Source organism: Pocillopora verrucosa, chromosome 12, assembly GCF_036669915.1.
Source record: "Pocillopora verrucosa isolate sample1 chromosome 12, ASM3666991v2, whole genome shotgun sequence".
Lineage (NCBI taxonomy): Eukaryota > Metazoa > Cnidaria > Anthozoa > Scleractinia > Pocilloporidae > Pocillopora > Pocillopora verrucosa.
Genome location: NC_089323.1, coordinates 12,148,453 through 12,167,046, shown reverse-complemented (window position 1 = coordinate 12,167,046; position 18,594 = coordinate 12,148,453). Strand labels below are relative to the sequence as shown.

Below are 18,594 nucleotides of genomic sequence, written 5' to 3'. Positions count from 1 at the left end.
TTCCTTAATTTAAAGAGAAATGTTCTATAAAAGCAATAGAGAAATTTTTCACATTTTCATCTTGACACTCAGGAGGTTGAGAGAATTTGAGACCCAGTGTAATAATTCCCCTCCTCCCCCTCCTCTATTTTTTTTTTTGTGTTAAGATGAGAGTATGTAAACAAAGAAATATTTGTAACTTGTTACTCTGCTGGATCTTAAAATGTTCATTTGCATATTATTTGATTCCAAATATTTTTTTTGTTTCAGATTCCAGATGAAAGCAGTGGTGATGAGGAACTGGCCACCCTAATATTATGGTATATCTTTCAGGAAATGACAGTTGCCTTCTAAGAAACCTGATTAAGGCAATCAGGCAAGGCAAGGAGGCTTCCTGTGCGCTTAAAGCTCACAGGTAAATGTCACAGTGTCTTGTTTATTTCATTAACTATAATTCCCATAATTTTCCAACTCAAACTATGTTAATTTGAATTTACAGGGATCTCTTGCAAAGGGGATAGAGCTCTAAGGGCACAGCAAGACCAAGAAGGTCCTTAAGTTTTATAGATCACAGATGAAATTAGAAGCATAGAATTTATTCAGATTTATGTGCTAAAGATAGTTTTATCTGCATATACCACCTGTTCACTATATACAGATGGCAGTATGCACTGGAAAAACAAATATTAGGTACATTGATGTAAACTGCTATTAGAAAAAGAAATCATGATGCATATTTTTTTATTCATAAAATAGAAAAATTAAAATACAAAGAGGACTGAGGAAAATGGAAATATGATTGTTGGCTTTATTTGAAATGTATTTTATAAAGTGCTGTCATGAATTACTCATGAATTCCAATGTTGCAGAAGGCTTCTGACAGGGCAAAATGTACCCAAACAGAGGCTATAGTAAGTTCAAGCTTCAGCATATCTTTAAATGATTTGTGACCCTTTTAAGAGCAGAATATTAGCATCATGGCACATTTACAGTTGTGTTACTTCAAAATAAACCTCTAAATCTGGACATATCTATTTACATGTGTGTCTCACTTCTTTCAAAGGCAGACAGAAGACCTTAAGACACAGAAAACGAGGTAAATAATTTTTTTAATTGATATTCTATAACAACATACAGGTAGAAATAAATAAACATGAAAAATATCTGGAAGTTAAGTACTTCAAGAAATACTTATCAACAGAAATGCATACACCAGTACCATAAGTGTTCATGAAGGCATTTGTTTTTTTTACCAGAGATAATTTAGTGGTATTATAAGAAACTGTTAATAGTAATTATAATGTTATTGAGGATAATTTTTAAAATCATCACAATTGCTATTACATTAGACCAGGAAGTGAGGAGGTTATCACTTTTATGCCCCATGTTAGTTATCTACTAAAGTAAAATAATTCAAATGCACCAATTTTATTTGACAGACTGATCTTGGCAAAGAAGGCCAGATGAAACTGTGGTGGAAATGTCTGTACTTCATTAAAACTGCGAAAACTCTGGTACAAAGTATGAAATTTTGCTTTGATTGACTACTGGATATTTGGAGTTCTTGTTTTTAGTCAAATCCTTGCTATAACTTTGCTTGCAATTGATGGTCTAAATAATTGATGCTCTTTATAATTCCCATATGATGAAAAAATCCAGCAACTTTGCCAGTGTAGTGAAGGTTTCCCTCCATGAGTTTCAAGAGTTGATTGAATGCAAATTTCCTCATTATGCTGTGAATCTGTACTGCATGTACAGCACTGGTAATACCAGAAAGGCAATTAAAGTGATATTTTTAGGATTGAAATGATAATTCAAATGGTTCATGTGCAACTCTTTGAACACTGAAGAAATTATTCCCTTAATAAGTCTTGGGAAAACACCGGTGAATATTCTTTAATGCAAGTTAAGCACTACATTTGATCATTCATTTCTAGATCCAAAAAAGAAGGCTTGCAAGGATTCATAGAGAGACAATTATGAAATATAATTGAAATAATATCCACTTCAAGTCTTTTTTCAGTGAAAAGTTAACATTTCTTTTGGTGATCAAAGCACAGAAGAGCAATGTAATTTTTGATATATTTTCTAGGAATATTCTAAACAACCATGTGACTGTGACAGCAAGGGAAATGGCTGTGGAGACAGTACAGTTGTAAGTATAGTCAGTGGTTTGAAATAAAGTCCAATTCCTATTTTAAAACTTGAGGGAAATAATAGCAATATTGATGAAGAATACTTTCATCAAAACATTTTTTTTTCTGCACACTTTCAAGAATCAATAATGTATTTTTTTATTTGATAGTTCAATTCTTGACTCAATCCATAAACTTTCATTTCTATTTTTGAGTGATGTAATCTAAAGTATTTATTCAATATCCATCATGAGATTTCCTCCCAGAATTTGGGCATGATGATTTGGTTGGATTGGCAATGCACCAAGTTTCATACCTCCCTGACTGGAGTGTATTTATATAATCATGTACTCATGTTGGCATGAATTTTCATATGTCTTACTACCACATCCACAGTATTATATGACAAGCCAAATTTTAGTGTTTGTTCAACATCTCAGCCTTCTTTGATTTTAGCAAATTTTAAATCAGCCAAATAATTAAATCTGGTTGGAGCTTGACAGGAGTAGAAATGAATTGTATTGCAAATGACAGCAAATGCACCAAATTCAGAAATATTTATTTCTTATTTGCACCTGCCCCTGAGGAAAAAATCATTATTTGATGTATGCTTCAGTGAATAATGAAGGTGAATAAAGTCAAGGCGTTCTTACAATCAGGGGTTCTCAAAACCAGGGGTTCTTACAATCAGGGGCTTGTATCAGTGTATCTTACAGGACAGGTCTGTGCCCAGCTGTTGATATTGATCATTGTTCCTTACAGTCAGGGGTTCAAATCAACGTGTCTTACATGACAGGTCTGTGCCCAGATGTTGATATTGATCACTGTTCCTTACATACAGGGGTTCAAATCAATGTGAACAGATCTCTGCCCAGATATATATATTGATCATAAAATCTTACAATTAGGGGTCTGTGTTGATCACAAATCTAGTGCATTCCTGTGATCAGATGTTGATATTGACCTTACAATGTCACATTCATGTGAAACCTATGTCCTAATGTTTATTCTGATGGTAAAATCTTATATCTAGGGGTCTGCACGCAGATGTCGATATAGATTGTGAATGTTTTCATTACATCCACGGGTCTTAGATTCCTTTCTTACAACTAGGGTTTTTCAATTGGACCTTGGAATAGTTGAATAGTGAGTACAAGAGTCTAACTCATAGAGGCAATTATACAAAGTACAAGCTTTGTAATGATGTGGAGGAAAACCCTGGTCCTGCCATGCAGCATGTTGATCCCAATAAAACAATAAAAGATCCACATAAAAAAGGGGATGTTGTATTTTGACAAAATGCAAGACAAAAATTTGTTGCAATGAGTTTATGTGCTTTAATATACCACAATATGAAAGGAATAAGTAACCCTGGTGACTTGAAACAAATAGTGCATATTGGCAATCAACTATACAGCAGTTTGTCAAAACTTAAGCAAGACAATCATTCTTACTGCTTACAGAATTACCAACAATGCTTACAGTATTGCAGGGAAATTACCAGCTAGAATACAGTGCAAGTTACACTGTTAATGTCCATGGTGAGACTTCTATTAAGGAATATCAATACTGAGCCTGAAAAGAGCTTTTGAGTAACTAATATCAGAACAATACAGGTTGCTTATTTTAACAGTTGGTTGTATTGCTGTCAGTATTGTTTACTGTGCTGACAATCACCATTTTAAAGTGTTTGACTCATGCTAGAGATATTTATGGTAAGAGTCATACTAAAGGGTCATACTAAAGGGACATGTATACTATTAGATATATCATCTGCAGACAACTTAGTGCCATACTTTCAAAGTTTATACGGAGTAACTGATGTGTATGAACTGAAAGGTTTACAAATTACAAAAAATGACATAACAGCGAACAACAGTGTAAAAGATGTATTAAATACACCATCAAAAACCACCACTGCTTTGAAATAGCTCTTTATTCTATATGTTACTCAATCATTTCACCTTGTGGTTACTGGAACTCAAATACTTTAGATGCAATTATTCAAAATGGAACTCGGCTTAATAATGCAATGCAAAGTGAACATTATTCAACATCTATTTATATTCGTAACAGTGTTATAATTTTTGGCATTAAGATAAACATAGATGTTGATAAACTAAGTCGCAGAAAATTAAATGAATTACCTAAAAGCAGGATATCTTTAAAGACCTTGATTTTAAGGAACAATGGGAAAACAGAATTTTTAATGTGCATTTCAAGTTACTGTGCAGTTTGTATTTATCAACAAAATACCATAGTGAGACTGTTTTCACTTCTGACATGAAGATGGTAATTCACCTGAAATAAAACACACAAAACACATCAGTGGTGTAAACAAACTTCTAGAGGCAATTCAAATTATAACATAGCTAGTAAATTTGTCTTATCAAATTCAATTGCGCGAGTGTCCCTTGCGAAATGGCTTTTGGAATTCCTAGGAATTCCTAGGAAAATCCTAGGAATTCCTAGGAATAAAGGTGTGAATTTTCACGGTAAATTCGGACTGGGAATTCCTAGGAATTCCTAGGAATTCCCAACCATAACAACTCTGGTTCTAAAAACCTAGAAATTCCTAGAAATTCCCAGAAATTCCCAGAAATTCCAAGTTTATAGCCAACAGGACTTGGAATTCCTAGGAATTCCTAGGAATTCCAACTCAGAGAACCAATGACTTTCCCTGAAAAGCTGTAAATCTAAAAAATTCCTAGGAATTTCTGGGAATTTTTGGGAATTTTTAGGAATGTTTAAGAATTACTGGGAATTTTAAGCAAAAATTTGAGGCTAATGATATAAAGTAAATACTTTAAATTAAAAAAACCCAGCTAAAATTCAAGTATTCAATGAAATTTATTTAGAAGCTTAATTAAGGCTTACATGTAAAATATTTTTGATTAATTATTAACATCAATGTGTGGTAATATTAGGATGGAATTTTTCTTTTCTTGAAAACTTCATACGGATTAATCCTCAATTACAGCTATTCATATAAAATAGTTCTAATCAATCATTAAATTTGGTTTGACACAAATTGTGAATAAAATCTGTTGATTCTTTTCCATAAAATACAATATCTTAAGTTATATTTATATAGTTATATTCTTGGGAGTGAAGGGGCTAATTACAGACAAATAAAATTGATTTTTTGATTAAAATCTTGTTGTAACTGTAACAATAAATTAGAATGAAGTTATCCTAAACTGCAAACTTAGCTGCTGTTTGTACTGTTTGTATTTTTTTCCTGGACTCACAATGAGTTGGCCTTGAATGAGGTTGTCAACAAGAACCTTGACCATTTTGTATCTGGATTCCTTGACATCTGAATTTGAAAAAAAACAATATATTAAAATATGTATGTTTAAAGCTCAGACCAGGCTTTTAAGATGGCTATGAGGAAAAGGGCATTCATTGGATTCTCAAATTGAGAAATCTCTGTTATATTGAGTGACTTTTATATTGGAGTTAGTACATCTCTCTCATGGATTTTACTAAAAAAGGGCTGAATACATTATTTTGTTTTTACCAAGGAGGGCTTCTTTATGTACTAAGGTTTGTTTAATAACAGTTCCTATTATGAATCTTGAATGTTCCCAAACGTGACTAGAGGAATCTTGAAACCTTACTGATAGGTTTATTTCATTGTAAAGCATAAGCTTAAGAAACTGCGGCATGCAAGTGACCGATTCGATTCTCAGAATTATTCTAGTTTCAGTTGCGCCGAGCGTTATGTAAGCTTAATTCAACCCACTACATCTATTCTTTTATAAGATTTTGATCACAACGAATATCGCAATTTTTACTCACCACAAACTTTCAAAATCGTGGCTTTACAGATGGCCACTCGACCCTTGTTTGTACCGGTCCATATGTCAACTGTTGTCCCTTCTTTTAACTCCACGGCGCCAACGACTTTCTTCTCTTTTACAACACTCACGCTATTCTCGTTTTCCCATTGAAACACAATAAAAGATATCTTTAGAAATGTTATATTAAGCAAAACAGTTGAGAAAAACGATCAACCGATGAAAAGTACATTCAAAGATGAGCGCCAAATGGAGTCTTCTTTGTTTCCGATCACGGGCATGATCACGTGGATCGTTTAGGACTTGTCATTGGCTAGCAAAGAGAATCCGCTGGCTTGCCGATTGCATTTTTAAGAGAAGCGCACAACCTTAATCTGACTTCTTCGACCGGTTCTCTGCTTCTAGACGATGGATACCTTGGTGATATAAATAATGATGTGAGCTCACTCTATGTAGAAATAATCGACAAGAATCGATCGTATTACAAATGCACGATTTGTGACCGAAAGTTGTCGAGGAAACAAAGACTCGAAACTCTCTTGAGTTGTGTTAATGGCAAAGGTGAGAAATAACACAAGCCAATCACAGTTTTGAATGCGACTACAAATCGTCTTTTACCCTCATATTTATAAAAGAAGGATACCACATTCGGAAGTGTAAGAGATACATAGATGATCCCAGTGTACCAGTACCTAAATCTACAAAGCTTGACCGTAGCAAGCGTTCAGCAACACGTTCCAACACCGCCATCTCGATTCCTCAGTCAGTCGTTTCCACTGAACTTAAAGAAGTATTGACAACAGAGTAGAGTGCGTCTTACAAAGGAGAAACATTTGTACAAGAGACAGGAGTAGCTATATGCGATTACAGAGGTGCGTTGGAACTCTGGTCTACAAATAGTTATGCACTGCCCGAAGTATAAAACAATTTTGTTGATAGCTGACAGACAGAGAAGAACAACAAGTAAACTTAAGAGCTGTTATTACTGAAGTGTGACTAGCACTTTTCATTTTTATATAAAGAAGGACTTGTAATTTGCACCAAAAATAAAAAGATGTAATATTTTTTTGGGAGATCCAGTGATTGGGACATTTAAGAAATTAAGTTATGAAAGGAAACTTGGTTGGTACTTCTCACTACTAACAAGTCTTGTTGACAAATATTTTCAGATCAGAGTTTCAAATAAAGTAAATTGAAGACGTCATATAAAAGGTGTTTTTCCTCAAAGGGTACATTGACTACCTCTGTCTTGTCTGCATGCCAAATGTTTGCAAAGTGTGTGGATGATCCACAAGTATTGGAACTCTTACAAAAATGTTTTGTAAGAATAAAAACAGCAAAACAAATTACAGCAATTAGTCATGAAAATAGAGCAAAAAACTGAAAAAAAGCAGCAACAACAATCATGAAAAAAGAAAGATTAATTACATGTTGAATTTGTTTGTCTAAGGCATGAAATTTCTACTAAAAGTATTGTCAACAAAAAGTCTCTGACAGCGTTTGAGGCAACTGAGCTTGACTGTTCCAAGGTTTTCTAACAAAGGCAACCTGTAATGTAGGTTAGGGAAGTAAGATAACAATGTAATTATTGTTAATTATTGTGGAAGTTGGAAATTTCCATTTAACATAACTGACAGCTGGTTCATGAGAAAATCCATATTAATGTAAAGATTTACTAAAACTTAGTTTGAGTAATAAATTTCATGATCTTTAAGTTATAAACATGTACATGTATGTATATCTCTTGGTAAGTTTTGTATAGCATACCTTTTATTGAGCCAAAGTTTTAAGCCTCTGAAATTACTCTTTTTCTTTAAACCTTCACATTCAAGGTATTGAGAATTTCTTAGAATTTATGTGGACCTCAGGGTATTAAAATTGCCTCAAATTCAATTCCCAGAAATTCCCAAGAGTTCCACACTTCTTAAATTATAGGTAGTTTGTAAAGCTGAGAATTCCTAGGAATTCCTAGGGATTCCAAGTCCTCACAAAACTGAAGTCTTCTTTTCCCAGAAATTTCCAGTAATTCCAAGCTTTTTAAATCAGAGTTAATTTGCATAGTTGGGAATTTTTGAGAATTCCTAGGAATTCCTAGGAATTCCCAGAAATGCCCAGAAATTCCCAGAAAACTGGGAATTCAGTTCGCAAGGGGTGCTTCATATTCCTATTGTGCACACTCATGACGTCAGCAGACAAATCCCTCAAGAAAAAAATTTTCCTTCGGGTTGAAAATGTTATAAAACAATTGGTTCATACATCAGCTGTGCGTTCATCGAGATATGAAGCACTTGGGAAGTTTGGAGAGCACTCAAGAAGCTAGAGTTGCTCTATTGAATAATGTATTAAAAAGTTTAAGAAGAAAATTTAAGAGAAGGCCCTTATTTCATATGTACTCTCTGTAATCGAATACTTTATAAAAAAATCAGTAATGAGGTGCATAAACAACAATTACGCCTTCCAAACATTTTTCAATATTCAACAATCATTTGATGGTAAGGAATATATATGCAAGACATGTCATAAAAGGAGAACTATTACCATGTCAGGCTGTTGTGAATAATATGTATGTTGATGAAACACCCACACAACTGGCTTCACTAGAAAAACTTGAACAAGAACTAATTGATTCACAATTTTCGATCCTCTAGAGCTACTCAGTTTTTTTTTTTCTGCTTTTTTTTACTGCTTTTTTTCCCCTAACTTCTCAATAAATCGCTCAGATTAAATTTCCGTCACGTTTACAAGCACACAAAAATGTTCGGAATATCCGAAATAATATTCAATTGCGAACTGGTTGTTACGATATTTTGTTGACTGCGTCAGAGCTTTGTATTTCCCTCGGCAATAATGCACCAGTCAATGTAAACCCCCGCACCCCCCGGCCGAGACATAGCAGTGCATTTGACAAGCGCTCACTTCTAAAGTTGCAGAATGCCCCGCACCCCAAGGTCAGGTTTTTCCTCTAATTGAAGCTAACGACCCCGCTCACATCCCCCTCTCTTGTTGAGTGGAAGACACAGGCTAATGTAAATGATTTAAACTTTATTTGTCAAGTAACACACATCACCGCAGACAATGCTTTTCAAATGATGACATGCTTGATCGGTCAAGTGATTCTCAGAATAAATTAAGTTAACCTGACAAAAGATTTTTGTTCACAAAACAACAAACGACCTTAAGGACGGATGGCATACTCAGCCAAAGATATAAGGTGATTGAGATAAAACGACTCTTACATTCTTCAAAAGCCGGCATCTCGCCGGACTAGCAATTCTTGACTCAGTCCACCTCGGTGGAAAATACCCCGGTCCACTCCCCCGCTGTTCTTGGATGACGTGCAAAAGAGGTCAAAGTCCCCGATACCTACGGCCCTTTCGCTTGTCAAATAACGGAAAATTCCCTGCAAATGCCTTGCTATGTCCCGGCCGGGGGGGTGCGGGAGTTTACATTGACTGGTGCATAAAGTTTAGTTGGTAAAAAGCACATGGTGACTGCTGTCTTACGTCACCGGTCACCTGCATATCAAACTGAACTTTGCACACGGCAGCTGATTAACAAAAATATATTATTCAAAAAACACTGCGACAACACACATAAATAAATAAATACTGCTCGACATCGACATAGCATATGCTATCGAAGGATCTGCTGAAGATTCGATCAGCTAAAAGTAGAAAATGAAAAAGCAAAAAATCTCGCTAAAACGGAATCAGATTTCTAACGTCTATAAATAAGGTAGCAGCTTAAATGAAATAACAACAACCTAGCCAATGGAAAAAAAATTAACATGTGTAATTCGTTTACCCAGATTATCAATTTCACTGCTATACGACACGATAGACATTCACAATCTTGAAAATTTCGTAAGCGAAAAATAGATTGAAAACTATCGATGGAAACATAGACTAGGTTAAATATGACAGTTATGTAAAACTATATTTCTAAGAATACAATATTCATTCTGGAATATTTATGCAAATAACCGGACTCATCAATCTCCGCATGAAATCTGTCTACTTTTTGTTTTTGTTTGAACGACGAAAGAAAAGTGGAAATATACAACGTACAGATCATTCTATACTTCACTTACTCCTTAATTAAGACGTTTGAAACTATCCCTACAAAAAATACTAACATAACATTCAGTAACTTGACTACGTTTATATTTATGTAAGTAAAAATTGAACAGAAGGTTACCTCGCAGGTTACTTTTATTAGAACTTGTGCGGTTGTGCAGCGTTTATTGCAGCCGGCATCGGCGCCGCTTGAGCTTGTCCCGGCGGTGGAGGATATTGGTTTGGTGGCGGTGGATAGCTCGGGTAAGGCGGAGGAGCCTGATTAAAGCCTTGAGGAGGCGGGTTGTAACCAGCTGGAGGAGGCTGATAGTAGTTCACCGGCGGAGGAGGATGTACTTGTTGCGTCTACATGTGTGTATGGGTTGAGACGATCTGTTGTGGCTGTTGGCCGGTGACGATCACAGTACCGGGTGTACGATAGCGGTAATAGGGGCAACAAGCACAGCAGAGACAGGACACAATGGAAATGATGATTGCGAAGAAAATAATTGTGCCGATAATAGAGCCTGCAATAGCTCCACCGCTCCAACCACAGTGTGATGAACAAACTCCCCCACAACAATCCTCTCCAATGTCACAATCGGAGTCGTACGTGCAGGAACAAGAAGACGAACTACTGATGCATGTGCTACTACAGCACTGCTCATCAATGCCACAATCGAAGGTGGACGAACAGGAACAAGTGGAGAAAATGCTGATGCATTTGTTATCACAGCATTGTTCGTTCGTCCCACACTCGCTGTTGTACGAACAGTAGGAACATTTCTCTCTACAGACTCCATCTGTACAACAGGACTCACCATAGGAACAATCGCTTTTGAAGGTACAGTAGGTAGCACTTCCCAAGGTAAAGAAACAGACGAAAAGAAAGCATAAAAATTCCTTAGAAGCCATGGTCTTCCTCACAATTTCAATGGCGTGTGTTAATTGATGTGACATTGATAGCGAGGGGGGGAAGGGGAAGGGGACGAGGAGAAATTTCATAACATTTACCAAATAAGGTCATGAGATGCCACGGGGTTACACCGTAGAACAGGGCACACAACCTGGCCTACGGGACAACAAACTGGCCGCACCGAGCGCTCTCGGAAGTTTGCATTTTTGTTTTGTTTTGTCTTTTCACCCCACAATAATATCTTTCTTTTCAGGTCCCAAAAATACGTTTAAACTTTAAATTATAGTATATTCCCATAGATCTTGGTCACCTCCTCTCTCACTATCCATATAAAATCAATTTGCAAAGTAGCAAGTTTAGAGCAATTACTATTTTGCAAAATGGACTATAATCACTGAGCGGTAACGATGAAGCCATTCTCGTGTCATACAACGGCTTTGGTAATTTACTAATTTGAAATATTTAAATTTATTTTCGTAACATAAAAGATGTCACATTGTCAACGCAAGATGAAAATGGTCGATTTCGCAAAATATATGTCAAAAAATTAAAAATCCTCCTAAACGTTTATTCCAAAATTGTTGTGAAAGTTATCTTTAAATATTAGATAATATACCCCATCATTCTTTTAGTTTCGCTTGGTTTCGTTTCGTTTCGCAAAATAGAATAAGCCAAAGGTAATCGAGATTCACAACAACACTGAAAAGAATTCATTTTCCATGCATAATTCGGATAAATTCACATTTTACTGTCCCTGTTCAAATGTATACTTTGCTTTAATTAACGATGCAGAAAAAGATTATGAGCGATTTTTGGTATAGGACGTATAGAGCGAGAAGAGGACGATGTTCGATTCGCATCGCGTTTTCGAAACTAGATTTCAACGTCCAAGCGGTTTCTGCTTGTATTTGTAAACAGTGCCACAGTCGTCGAAGAACGTTGCATCATTTGCCGCAAAATCTCAAGGTTTTCATAGATTTCACAAGGAGATAGTTAAGTCGTACTCTTTTCTCAATCGAAAGAATGGCTGCAAGAAACAAATAGCTTTAAGCTAGCTTTAATTTAATAGTTGCGCAGCACCGTTTGCATGCAAAGAGGCGGACAATCCTCTTGGCCCAAATCCATTGAGCTACTGCACCTGGTGTTTTATGAAAGCTTTAATCGGCGGCACGATAATTATAGTGACCGGTTTCTTATAGAGAAGGAAGGCGATCGATCACTGGCGTACAGGTGGCCCAAGCTCCAGCTGTGAGAAGATTATCTTCCTGTCATTTTGAGATTGGGTTTTTCGCTCTCGGAAATGGCGTGTGTAGCCTTGTCCTTCTCGTAGGAGTAGGAAACTTAGAAATGGTTAACTTGCTAAAATGGCCGCGGTTTAACCAAGTAAGCGGTCAGACAACAAGCAATGCACAGTAAAAGTAAAGTGAAATATTGTTTTATGAAAGCTTTAACCGGCGGCACGTTAATTTAATTGACCGGTTTCTTCTAGAGAAGGAAGGCGATCGATCACTGGCGTACAGGTGGCGCAAGCTCCAGTTGTGAGAAGATTATCTTCCTGTCATTTTGAGATTGGGTTTTTCGCTCTCGGAAATGGAGTGTGTAGCCTTAGGAGTAGGAAAACTCAGAAAGGGTTAACTCGCTAAAATGGCCGCGGTTTAACAAAGTAAGCGGTCAGACAACAAGCAATGCACAGTAAAAGTGTGAAGTATTGTTATATCTACTCCTAAGAGTAAATATTCCCATACAAACTCTTATAATATTTTCACAAAACACGATTGGTGTCAGGTTTTCGTCGACGTTTCCCCCCTTCCGTTTTCCCTTGGGGGGGGGGGGTACGGCTACGCGTAGATGCACCGATAAGGCCTTAGGATATATTTGATCAAAATATTAAAAATTGAAATAGTAGTGGAATAATATAACAAATTTTTAATGGTTTGACATTTAATACGAGCGGACATCTTGCTCACTATTCGCAATTTTCTTCGCAGCTTTACTCGCGCCTTTGGGGCGCGAATAAATACTATGAGTCTCACAATTTACCCGCAAGTATTAAATGTTAAGCCACCAAAAAAAGTGTATATACATAATATCTTAACGGGGATGGTTCAGTACCTTTCAATTCAGGCCAAAGCTGATATTGAGGAAGGCCCAAATATTGAACAAAGTTCCTAAAGACACCGGAAATCTGTCAAGCCTGACGTTATTCAAGAAAAAACAAAGTCACTCGTAAATAACCCTCTTCGAAAAATTGTATTTAATCAAATTCTAAATGTATCTTTTTTTAATTATGGCGACTCGTATTAATCTTGTATCAGTTCATCTTGAATAAAGTTTATGCAATTATTTTCTAATTATTTAGCCATTTCAACCAAATTTAACATTTATTGGAATAATTCATATTCAGTGATTTGGAAACATCATAGACGAAGGCCTTGACTCTATCGTAAAATATTAATAAAAAACTGTACTTCCGTAAGCATCCGTGAAAAGAGCAAATAAAAGGATGAAACTCCGGGAAAATTACTTTGCATGTCACGCAATTGTAACCTACTGGAAATCGACAATTGAGTAAGAATCTTGAAATATCCAATAGGGTTAACCGATAACAGTAAGACGGCCAAAAACATTAGCCATTTGGCTCAGAAATTGACAAATTTTACTCGTTAGCCGTACGAAAAGTTAACCGTAAGGAAAATTTCTGGTGACCACAATGGAAAGGTATTAACTGTTTATAGCCGTAAATAGGCCAAAATTGTCAACATTAACCGTAAAAGCCATCATTACACTAAGATCCTCAACCTTGAGATGGCAATTGTGAATTTTCTCTAATTCTACTCCGATGTAAAAAATTGTTCTATGCAAACTTGCGCCATACCATGGATATATGACATATGCCATACATAAATTAGTTGCCGGTTGTTTCCATGTTGACTTGCTTCAAACATCTTAGTACTTGGCCGGTTCGGGCAGGAAGCACAGCAGAGGTAGGATACAGTGCAAATGACGAAGGCGAAGAAGACAATATTGCTGATGATAATACCTGCAATAGTTCCGCTGCTCACACCACAGTTTGACGGACACACTCCCCGACAACATTCCTCTCCAATGCCACATTGGAAGTCATACGTACAAGAACAATACAAAAAAATTTAAGCTGTGATATTCTATTACCGAGATTGACTGTTATACGACACGATCGACATTCGCCATCTTGAAAATTTCATAGGCGGAAATAGATTGAAAACTGTCGATGGAAGCATAGACTGGGTTAAATACAGTCACATCGGTTTAATATGGCAGTTAAGTGAAACCACATTTCTAAGAATACAATATTCAGTCTGGAAAAATGATGCAAATGGCCTGAGTCACCTTTCTCTGACAAAAATCCTTTCCACAAGGAAACTGTGTCTACTTTTTGTTTTACTTTGTGTGACGAAAGCAAAATGAAAGATTAAATTAGCAGATATACAGCGCACAGGTCATTCTATACTTCATGTACTCCTTCGAATGTCAAAACTATCCCTAGAAAATACTAACATACATTCAGCATTCAGTAACTTGACTACGTTTACGTTTATGTAAGTGGAAATTAAACCGAAAGATGTTTATTTCACCGAAACAGTTCTGTTGGGTGGTTACTTTTATTAGACCTTGTTCGGTTGTCCAGCGTTTATTGCAGCCGGCATCGGCGCCGCTTGAGCTTGTCCCGGCGGTGGAGGATATTGGTTTGGTGGCGGTGGATAGCTCGGGTAAGGCGGAGGTGCCTGACTAAAGCCTTCAGGAGGCAGGTTGTAACCAGCTGGAGGAGGCTGATTGTAGTTCACCGGCGGAGGAGGATGTACTTGTTGCGTCGTCAAGTGTGTGTGAGTTGAGACCATTTGTTGTTGTGGCTGTTGGCCGGTGACGACCACAGTACCGGGTGTACGATAGCGGTAGTACGGGCAACAAGCACAGCAGAGACAGGACACAATGGAAATGATGATGGCGAAGAATATAATTGTGCCGATAATAGCGCCTGCAATAGCTCCGCCACTCCAACCACAGTATGATGACGAACAAACTCCCCCACAACAATCCTCTCCAATGTCACAATCGGAGTCGTACGTACAGTAACAAGAAGACGAACTACCGATGCATTTGCTATTACAGCACTTCTTGCTCGATCCACATTGGTAGTCGTAGGAACAGGAACAAGAAGACAAACTACTAATGCATTTGCCATTACAGCATTTCTTGCTCGATCCACATTGGTAGTCGTACGAACAGGTACAAGAAGACGAACTACTGATGCATTTGCTATTACAGCACTGCTCGCTAATTTGACACTGGTAGTCGTAAGAACAGGAAGAAGTGGACGAACTACTGGTACATTTGTTATTACAGCATTGCTCATTTGTTCCACACTGGTAGTCGTACGAACAGTAGTAACATTTCTGTCTACAGACTTTATCTGAACAACAGGACTCACTGTTGAAACAATGGCTGTCGTCGTTACAGTAGGTAGCACTTCCCAAGGCAAAGAAATAGACAATAAAAAAGCATAAGAGTTTCTTTGAAGCCATTGTCCTTGCACAGTTTTAAAGGCGTCTGTTCGATGTGAGATAATAATTTGATAAATTGGACGCCGTTAACTGGTTTCCAAATTATCATATATGGCATTGATGGTGATAGGGGGGAGGGGAGGGAGAGAGGTGGGGATGTTGAGGGGGACGAGGAGAAAGTCCATAACATTTTACCAAAGAAGGTCACGAGATGCCACGGATAACCCTCTAGAACAGAGCAACAAACTGGCCTACCGGGCAACAAATTGGCCGCACCGGGCGATGCAAAATTAGTATTTTTTGTTTTTTTGTGTGGCTTACACAACCTGTGTAACCACATTATGGCACGATCGGATTTCTTTATTTGTTTGTACACGAGAGTCGAGCGCCTGTCACGTGGTCTAGTATCGTAGTATTGTACGGCGCACTAATCTGAGTCAGCCATCTTGATTGTAAGCGTGATCTCGAGTAATTTTTTTCATGTGATCGTATCACGAGTTAGTTCCCCTCACACAAGCCAACACATTCAGACCCGGCTTTTGTTATAAGTGCAGCTTGTGCAAGAGCTTCTACGTTCTTAAAAGACAATATTTCACTGCTTGAATCTTCGGTACGGGCTGTACCACACTGAAAGGAGCTCTTGCACTCTCACAAGCCAACAACTATCGGCTTGATCTATCGGTGCGGGTTGCACCATTGAGTGTGTCTGTGTAGCAATGTCACTTACTGCTATTATTTATCATTACATAGAAGATATCAATTTGTGGACTTCTTCCCTTTTGAATAATATTCTTACCAATGGAAATAATTTGTATACTTCTATAAGATGTTCTGTCTAAACAAATGATTATTTGCTTTTAACTGATGTTCCATACATTGTTTCAATGTTCAATAATGTATACACATTAGAATATAGTGAGTCATTAACAGGAATTTTGTTCATAAATAATGGGCCATACATGTCTCTGACAGAAGTGTTTTCAAATTGTCAACTTAACTACAAGTGTTGTTTGTTAATGATTGGAATAAATACTGTTGCAGTGATTAAGAATTCAGAACAAAGCTTTAAAATTTTTGATGCTCATTCCAGGGATTTGCATGGGATGCCCCACTCATTTGGGAAATGTACTTTGCTTACCATTGAAGGAATTGAAAACCTTGTATCTTGTATCTTGTATATTTGAACATTTCCTGCTTACAAATAGGGTTTGTTCCTTTTGAAATTAAAGGTGTCTTTGCCAGAGATAATGAACTTGATTTGCAAAATGTTCACGAGAGTCCAAAAAGTGAACATTTGCCTTTCATAAATAAAAGAAACCAAACACAACATATGAAAACGAAGTAAAAGTCTTTAACTGAAACGCCAGAAGAAAAAGAAAAACGAGTGATTGCTAAGCACGAATATGAGAAATGAAGAAAGGTAAATGAAAGTGAGGAATCTAGGGAAAAGAGGCTGGCACAGCAGCGTCTGACCAGGGAAAAGAAACGTGCAAATGAATCTTCTGAATTAAGAAAAAAGGGGGTTGGCAAACCCAATCTCAGTATCAAAGATAAAAAATTGCAAATGAATCAGCAGAATGTAGAGTGGAGAGACAGTTAAACCAACGTCAATATCAGAATGAAACTAGAAGCATAATTGTATTCACCCAAGCTTTCTGTTGGAAATAAACTTTGTTTTTTATGCTTGCATTTGCCTAAGTTTTTATACAATTATTGGTTTATCCTGTAACTGTTTTTGCGGTTCCTCGCTGGATTTATCACAGTGAACAGAGCGCTTGTCACGTGGTTTATTATTGTCGAAGATTGGTTTCAGTCTATGCTTGGCTAAGTTACCTAAGCTTCAAAGCTTCAGAAAGCGACCATTTTGCAATGGTGGCTGTAACACGCTGTCGAAGATCGTTTTTTTTATCTAGTTTTTCATTCATCTTTGTTGCTTAGATTTCACACGCCGGCTTTCCTACAGTCGGCGTGTCTTCTAAGTGCGGATTACAGCGTGGAGTTGAGCTCTGACAGGCCAACATTTCATGGTCTGGACCTTCAGTGCAGGTCATGCCACATTGAAACTTAGGAGTCATTATTGACTCTCTTTGCGGTCACATTTCACATAAGTCATTTACTGGAACATTTTTTATCCTGAATTTCTGTTTATACCACATGCTCAGTGAGAAAATTACTTAACCAGTCTTTTTAGTACATGCAAAGATAAAATTTTGGTTTAACTGCAAAATACCTTACCACCCATGGCATTACATGTCATTGAATACGAATAGAATAAACCATTTTTAGCCAGTAGTGAAAATAGGACTTTTTTGTTGCCATTAGAAAATCAAACACTGCTGTTGTCTGGAAATTCAATTTGACGGCCTCTTTAAATGAAATTATACTTTCATGTTTACATAGCTAAACCAATAAAAGTCACAAACATCTAACGCCTGAAACTGCGGTTTGTCGTTAACAAGGTGCTAAATGTCTATTGTGATTGTCTCCAAACTTAAGGGAGTAATCCATTGAAACTCAGTAACGAAGTGGTTTTGCTTTTATTAAAATATGAATCGAAGCCTAGTGCTTTAATGTTAACTGAAATGTGATTAGTGATATGTTTTCCAAGTTATGGCCAGAATTATTCAGACCTTAACATCTCATGACTTCCTTCAAGTTTGGCAGTCTTCTAGACTCTCTTCATACTTCATAAAATTACACCTTTTTGGTTGGCTGAAAATAGCTAGGTGCCTTTTTCATTTATCATTAGTGAAAAATTAATAACTCATGTACAAAATAATATAAACTAGGCTTAGCAACAATAGATCACATTAGAAACCAATCAGATTTACACAAAGTAGGTTCTGATTGATAAATGCAGTAGCTGACAAAAATAAAAAAGAGCTTGGATACTTCTATGTATATTGATAAACACTAAAAAATTGCATTCCTGAGTAAGAATTCCGCTGAAGGACAAATTTTGATGGCATACACTTCATTTAGTCAATACTGTCAAATTTATCTGCCATCAGTTTGTTGATTTCCTGTAAATGTGTATCTTTCATGTATACGTTATGGATAATTAATAACATGATTTCTCATATGATAAGCACCTGTAAATTTTTCAAATACTTTAAACTGCACACACGCTACGAGCTTAACATTTGTTGTTTGTGAAAAATTTAC

At 36.7% G+C, this 18,594-nt stretch overlaps 1 protein-coding gene and 2 pseudogenes across 1 annotated transcript; 1 reads left to right on the top strand and 2 right to left on the bottom strand.

Annotated features, from left to right (window-relative positions):
- The first annotated feature begins 2,736 nt into the window (after positions 1–2,736).
- LOC131782805 (uncharacterized) lies at positions 2,737–17,097 on the top strand (annotated as a pseudogene).
- On the bottom strand, positions 3,428–11,332 carry LOC131785108 (uncharacterized; annotated as a pseudogene).
- On the bottom strand, positions 14,410–15,450 carry LOC131785084 (uncharacterized). Its single transcript, XM_066159208.1, has 2 exons — positions 15,050–15,450; positions 14,410–14,971 (listed from the first exon to the last, which is right to left on the bottom strand). The coding sequence occupies exons 1-2, from the start codon at positions 15,448–15,450 to the stop codon at positions 14,533–14,535; spliced, it is 840 nt and encodes a 279-aa protein (XP_066015305.1). The 3' UTR covers positions 14,410–14,532.
- Positions 17,098–18,594: the final 1,497 nt, after the last annotated feature.